Raw genomic sequence first — 7,500 nt, forward strand, 5'->3', positions numbered from 1 at the left:
CGGCACCTGGTGGGTGAAGGGTGGAGATTTTTTTTTTCCCCAATCTCCCTCCCAGGTCAACATATGTGCAGACCTGCTTAGTGCCTGAAACCCCCTTCGCGTGTGTACACGCAAGCAGAAGATCAAACACGCACGTTAAAGATCCTACAATCTATGTCAGCGTTCGGTGGGTTGCGGAAACAAGAACACACCCAGCATGCACACCCTCGAAAACGGAGTATGGCTGCCTACATAGCGTGGTAAAAAAAACGGTCATACACGTAAAAGCCCACTCGTGTACATACGACTAAACGTGGGAGTTGCAGCCCTCGAGCGAAGAAGAAGAAGAAGAAACCTGTTACAACCTCACTCTCAAACAATCACCTCAAACACATGGCCGAATGGTTAAGACTCTCAATAGGCAATAGTGTCCGTGAGGGACTGAGTTCGATTCCAGCTGTCCCCCTTTCTCCTACGTTTAACTGGACTATTCAAGTCACCCAGATCACTTGGCGCACTGAAAAAGAACCCACGGCAATGTGGAGTGACGGCCTAGAGGTAACGCGTCCGCCTAGGAAGCGAGAGAATCTGAGCGCGCCGGTTCGAATCACGGATCAGCTGCCAATATTTTCTCCCCCTCCACTACACGTTGAGTGATGGCCTGGACGCTAGTCATTCGGATGAGACGATAAACCGAGGTCCCGTATGCAGCATGCATTTAGTGCGCGTAAAAGAACCCACGGCAACAAAAGGCAATTCTGTAGAAAAATCCACTTCGGTAGGAAAAACAAATAACACTGCAACGCAGGAAAAAATACAAACAAAAGGGTGGCGCTGTAGTGTAGCGTAGCGACGCTCGGGAGAGCAGCCCGAATTTCACACAGAGAAATCTGTTGTGATGAAAAGAAATACGAATACAAAATACAAAAGGGTTGCACTCTGTGGAAATTCTGCATCAAGAATATCCAACTCTGATAGGTACACAAATATACAGGCATGCACTCAAGGCCGGACTACAACACGTTGGGTTAGGCTGCTCTGGTCAGGCACCCACCTAGCAGATGTGGTGTAGCGTATAAGGATTTGTCAGAGTGCAATGATGTCTCCTTGGGAAACTGGGAACATCAGGTAGGTTTTCAAGCCTGTCACAAAGAAGAAGAGGGAGAAGAAGAAGAAGAGGAGGAAGAGGAAGAAGAGGAAGAAGAAGAGGAGGAAGAAGAAAGGAAGAAGAAGAAGAGGAGGAAGAAGAAGAGGAGGAGGAAGAGGAAGAAGAAGAGGAGGAGGAAGAAGAAGAGGAAGAAGAAGAAGAGGAAGAAGAAGAAGAAGAAGAGGAGGAGAAGGAAGAAGAAGAGGAGGAGGAAGAGGACGAAGAAGAGGAGGAGAAAGAAGAAGATGAAGAAGAAGAGGAAGAAGAAGAAGAGGAGGAGGAGGAAGAAGAGGAAGAAGAAGAAGAGGAGGAAGAAGAGGAGGAAGAAGAAGAGGAAGAAGAAGAGGGTGAAGAAGAAAAGAAGAAGAAGAAGAGGATGAAGAAGAAGAGGAGAGAGAGGAGGAGGAAGAGGAAGAAGAAGAAGAGGAGGAGGAGGAAGAAGAGGAGGAGGAAGAAGAAGAGGAGGAAGAAGAGGAGGAAGAAGAGGAGGAGAAAGAAGAAGAAGAAGAGGAGGAGGAAGAAGAAGAAGAGGAGGAGGAGGAAGAAGAAGAGGAAGAAGAAGAGGAGGAAGAGGAAGAAGAAGAGGAGGAGGAAGAAGAAGAAGAGGAGGAAGAAGAAGAAGAAGAAGAGGAGGAGGAGGAAGAAGAAGAAACAAAGAAGAAGCAAGAACAGTACGATTATCACAGGGTTTTTTTGTTTGTTTGTTTGTTTTGTTTTGTTTTTGTTTTTTTGGGGGGAGGGGGTGATTCAGATACGTTTTCAAGCCCCTTTAGACCCCTCCCATCACCTGGCCTCACCCACCTGTTTGGACAAATCGGCGCCCAGGAGAACCAACCTAGCGGCGTGCTCTTTGAAGCCCGCCCGCGCGGCCAGGTGGACGATGGTGTGGCCCTGGTTGTTCTGCTCGTTGATGTCGGCGTCTCGCTTCATGGCTTCGTAGATGTCCAGCATGGTGTCCAAGGCGTCAGGGTCACCCGGACGGACCGCCTCGTGCAGGGCGATGTTGCCCTCGGCGTCTTTGACCTGTGTGTGAGCAGGTGCACGTGAGATTCGTTCAGAAGGTTTTGTGGTGGTGTCGTTGTGTTGGGATGTTTTGTGGTTGTTGTGGTGTTTGGGGTTGTGGAGTGGTGTGGGTGTGATGTGGTGCGAGTGTGGTTTTGGTGTGGTTGTGGTTGTGGTGTTGGGGTGGTTGGGGTGAGGTTGGGGTGTTGGGGTTTGGGGTGGGGTTGTGGTGTTGGGGTTTGGGATGTTTTGTGGTTGTGGTGTTTGGGGTTGTGAAGTGGTGTGGGTGTGGTGTGGTTGTGGTGTGGTGTGGTGTGGTTGTGGTGTTGGGGTGAGGTTGGGGTGTTGGAGAGTGGTGTGGTTGTGGTGTTGGGGTTTGGGGTTTGGGTTGTGGTGTGGTGTGGTGTGCTTGGGGTGTTTTTGTGGTGTGGTGTGGTTGAAGTGTGGTTGTGGTGTGGGTGTGGTTGGGTGTTTTATGGTGTGGTGTGGTATGGTGGGGTGTGGTGTGGTGGGGTGTGGGTGTGGTTGGGTGTTTTATGGTGTGGTGTGGTATGGTGGGGTGTGGTGTGGTTGGTGTGGTGTGGTGGGGTGGGGTGGGGTGGGGTGTCGTATAAGGTCGGGTTAAGCTCGGCTAGCTGTTGTGTTGTGTTGTGTTGCCCTGAGGTATGTTTTTGTTATGTTGTTGTTGTTGCTGTTGCGTTCTGTTATGACAAGCAAGGAATGTGGCAGAATGGTTGTCTGCTAATGCAGTCTCCGTGAGGGTCTGGGTTCGATTCCCACTCACACCTTTTCCCCCAGCTTTGACCGGAAAATCAAACTAAGCATCTAGTCATTCAGATCAGATGATAAATCAACGTCCTCTGTGCAGCACGCACCTGGGGCACTGAAAAAGAGTTTCAGTTTCAGTAGCTCAAGGAGGCGTCACTGCGTTCGGACAAATCCATATACGCTACACCACATCTGCCAAGCAGATGCCTGACCAGCAGCGTAACCCAACGCGCTTAGTCAGGCCTTGAGACTGAAAAAGAACCCATGGCAACAAAAGCGTTGTCCTCTGGGCAAATGTCCGTAAAAAAAAATAAAAAAAAATCCATGCTGATGGTTTCACAAATATTATAATCAAATCACTCAAGGTTTGACAAGCACGTTGGGATATGCTGCTGGTCAGGCATCTGCTTGGCACGGATGTGGTGGTGTAGCGTATGTGGTTTTGTCTGAACGCAGTGACGCCTCCTGGAAAAAAACTGAAACTGTGTTGTGATGCACAACCTTGTGGAGGTCGATGTTGCCTTGTAAACCCTTTGACCTGTACATGAGATTCGTCAGAATGTGTGTGTGTGTGGGGGGGGGGCGAGGGGGGAGGGGAGGGGCTCTTCTTTTTTTGTCTCCAAAATACCCCTCAAGATCGTGTGTGTGTGTGCTTGTGCTGGGGGGAGTGGGGGATTACATTCCAATTAGCATACTCTGAACAGCATTGTTTCACAGTCATCATGCCAGGCAGAGAAATCTCTGTACCTGTGTATACACTAATGATTCGGTCTTGAGTGTTGAGTTGTTGTGATGTATGAATGTATTCTTCTTTGCATTTTTTTTCTTTTCTTTTTAATGTCATTGGAAAGCGCAGACGACAGTAAAGGGGCAAACAAGCCTGCGATATGTACATTCCTTGAAGTATAGTTTTCTGTGTAATGCTTCATTGGTCTTTGACAAAATCGGAATCCGTGGGTGTTTTTTTAGTTTTGTTTTGTTTTGTTTTGTTTTTTGTTTGTTTGTTTGTTGTTGTTGTATTGTTGTGTTGTGTTTTTTGTTTGTTTGTTTGTTTGTTTGTTTTTTCATGTTGATGACTTTTATGCGGAACAGGATTACACGTGTTTTTTTCTCGAGAAATATTGAGAAATAACCTTCACTGAAAAGGGGCAACAACAACAACAACAACAACCACCTTGCGATACCAGCCACACTTCAAAAAAAAAAAAAAAAAAAATAAGAAGAAGAAGAATCAGTTCAGTCAGTGACGACCCTGACCTTGAAGGGCACGTGGCGGAACTCCCACATGACTTCCGGTCTGGCGTGTTTGGCGGCGATGTGCAGGGCGTTGTTTCCCTCGTTGTCCTTGATGTTCAGCGACTCCCAGGCGTGGGACTTGATGACGTAGTCCATCAGCTTCTTCACTGTCTCCGGGTGGATCGTTCTGCAGCGTGGAGGTCATCATTGTCGTCATCATCATCATCATCATCGTCGTCATCATCATCGTCATCATCATCATCATCATCATCGTCATCATTGTCGTCATCATCATCATCATTGTCGTCATCATCATCATCGTCGTCATCGTCATCGTCATCATTGTCGTCATCATCATCATCATCATCATCATCATCATCATCATCATCGTCGTCATCATTGTCAACGTCATCATGATCATTGTCAACATTGTCATCGTTGGCATCATCATCATCATCATCATCGTTGTTGGCATTGTCATCGTCGTCGTCGTCGTCGTCGTCGTCGTCACCGTCGTCGTCAACATCATCATCGTCGTCATCGTCAATGAGAAAAAGAATCATCATCATCATCATCATCGTCGTCGTCGTCACAGTCAATAATAATAATTTATTATTATAGTAATGATAATGCAATAATAGAATGAACTATTATCATTCTTATTATATGATGATGATGATGATGATGATGATGATAACATCATCATCATCATCATCATCATTTCAAAAATTGTTATAATTTTATCATAATTATCATTGTTGTTATCATCATCATTACCATCATCATCGTCGTTATCGAGAAAGACAGAGAAAGAGACACAGACAGACGAGAAAGACAGACAGAGAAAGAGGTACAGACAGACAGACAGAGACAGACGGAGAGATTAGGGAGTAGGGGGGAGAGGGGAGTAGCACTCCCCCCCTCACCCCCACACACATACACACCACCACCCCCACCTGCAGTAGGCTGTCAGATGCAGAGCCGTCTCCCCCTTGTCATTGCAAATGCATACAGACAGATACAGGGACAGACAGAGACAGACAAAGAGACAGAGATAGAGACAGAGACAGATTGGAGGTAGGGGTGAGGGGTGTGTGTGGAGAGGGCAGGGGAGTAGCACTTTCCTTTCCCCCCTCCCTACCTGCAGTAGGCTGTCAGATGCATAGCCGTCTACCCCTCGTCATTACGGATGCAGACAGACAGACACAGGGACAGAGACAGACAGACAAAGAGATAGAGACAGAGACAGATTGGATGTAGGGGTGAGGGGGGTGGGGTGGACAGGGTAGTAGCACTTTCCCTTTCCCCCCTCCCTACCTGCAGTAGGCTGTCAGATGCAGAGCCGTCTCCCCCTTGTCATTGCAAATGCAGACAGACAGAGACAGACAGACAGACAGACAGATAAAGAGACAGAGATAGAGACAGAGACAGATTGGAGGTAGGGGTGAGGGGGGGGGTGGACAGGGCAGGGGAGTAGCACTTTCCCTTCCCCCCCTCCCTACCTGCAGTAGGCTGTCAGATGCAGAGCCGTCTCCCCCTTGTCATTGCAAATGCAGACAGACAGACACAGGGACAGAGACAGACAGACAGACAAAGAGACACAGATAGAGACAGACAGATTGAAGGTAGGGGTGAAGGGGTGGACAGGGCAGGGGAGTAGCACTTTCCCTTCCCCCCCTCCCTACCTGCAGTAGGCTGTCAGATGCAGAGCCGTCTCCCCCTTGTCATTGCAAATGCAGACAGACAGACACAGGGACAGACAGAAACAGACAGACAAAGAGACAGAGATAGAGACAGAGACAGATTGGAGGTAGGGGTGAGGGGGGGGGAAGGGTGGACAGGGCAGGGGAGTAGCACTTTCCCTCCACCCCCCTCCCTACCTGCAGTAGGCTGTCAGATGCAGAGCCGTCTCCCCCTCGTCATTGCGGATGCAGACAGACACAGGGACAGACAGAGACAGACAGACAGACAGACAAAGAGACAGAGATAGAGACAGAGACAGATTGGAGGTAGGGGTGAGGGGGGAGGGTGGACAGGGCAGGGGAGTAGCACTTTCCCTCCACCCCCCTCCCTACCTGCAGTAGGCTGTCAGATGCAGAGCCGTCTCCCCCTTGTCATTGCAAATGCAGACAGACACAGGGACAGAGACAGACAGACAGACAAAGAGACAGAGACAGAGACAGAGACAGATTGGAGGTAGGGGTGAGATGGGGGGGGAGGGTGGACAGGGCAGGGGAGTAGCACTTTCCCTCCACCCCCCCTCCCTACCTGCAGTAGGCTGTCAGATGCAGAGCCGTCTCCCCCTTGTCATTGCGGATGCAGACAGACAAAGAGACAGAGATAGAGACAGAGACAGAATGGAGGTAGGGGTGAGGGGGGGGGTGGACAGGGCAGGGGAGTAGCACTTTCCCTCCACCCCCCTCCCTACCTGCAGTAGGCTGTCAGATGCAGAGCCGTCTCCCCCTCGTCATTACGGATGCAGACAGACAGACACAGGGACAGACAGAGACAGACAGACAGACACAGGGACAGAGACAGATTGGAGGTAGGGGTGAGGGGGGGGAGGGTGGACAGGGCAGGGGAGTAGCACTTTCCCTCCACCCCCCCTCCCTACCTGCAGTAGGCTGTCAGATGCAGAGCCGTCTCCCCCATGTCATTGCAAATGCAGACAGACAAAGAGACAGAGATAGAGACAGAGACAGAATGGAGGTAGGGGTGAGGGGGAGGGTGGACAGGGCAGGGGAGTAGCACTTTCCCTCCACCCCCCTCCCTACCTGCAGTAGGCTGTCAGATGCAGAGCCGTCTCCCCCTTGTCATTGCAAATGCAGACAGACAGACACAGGGACAGACAGAGACAGACAGACAGACACAGGGACAGAGACAGATTGGAGGTAGGGGTGAGGAGGGGGGGGAGGGTGGACAGGGCAGGGGAGTAGCACTTTCCCTCCACCCCCCTCCCTACCTGCAGTAGGCTGTCAGATGCAGAGCCGTCTCCCCCTTGTCGTTACGGATGCTGGCCGTGGCCTTGCTGGAGATAAGGGCCAGGATGCTGTCCGCGTGGCCACGCGCGCAGGCCTCGTGCAGGGCCGTGTTGCCCGCGTGGTTCTTCACGTCCACCTTCGCCTGAAAACACATCGTCGTCATGGTCATCATCGTCATCATCTTCATCATCATCATCATCATCATCATCATCATCGTCGTCGTCGTCGTCGTCGTCGTTTCCATCGTCATCATCATTATCATAAGCCTTGGTTAGGGCCGTGTTGTCTGTGTTGTTCTTCACACCCACCTCCGCCTGAAAATACACCTGTCGTCATCGTCATCGTCGTCATCATCGTCGTAGTCATCATCATCGTCATGATCATTAT

General features: G+C 50.1%; 1 protein-coding gene across 1 annotated transcript in view; it reads right to left on the minus strand.

Annotated features, from left to right (window-relative positions):
* LOC143276509 (uncharacterized) overlaps positions 1–7,500 on the minus strand; it is a 49,128-nt gene that overhangs the window by 6,885 nt on the left and 34,743 nt on the right. The window contains 3 exon segments of the mRNA XM_076581047.1: positions 1,928–2,149; positions 4,154–4,319; positions 7,095–7,255. Coding sequence (XP_076437162.1) covers positions 1,928–2,149; positions 4,154–4,319; positions 7,095–7,255 — 549 coding nt within the window.

The sequence above is a fragment of the Babylonia areolata genome, chromosome 32, assembly GCF_041734735.1.
Source record: "Babylonia areolata isolate BAREFJ2019XMU chromosome 32, ASM4173473v1, whole genome shotgun sequence".
Taxonomy (NCBI): Eukaryota; Metazoa; Mollusca; class Gastropoda; order Neogastropoda; family Buccinidae; genus Babylonia; species Babylonia areolata.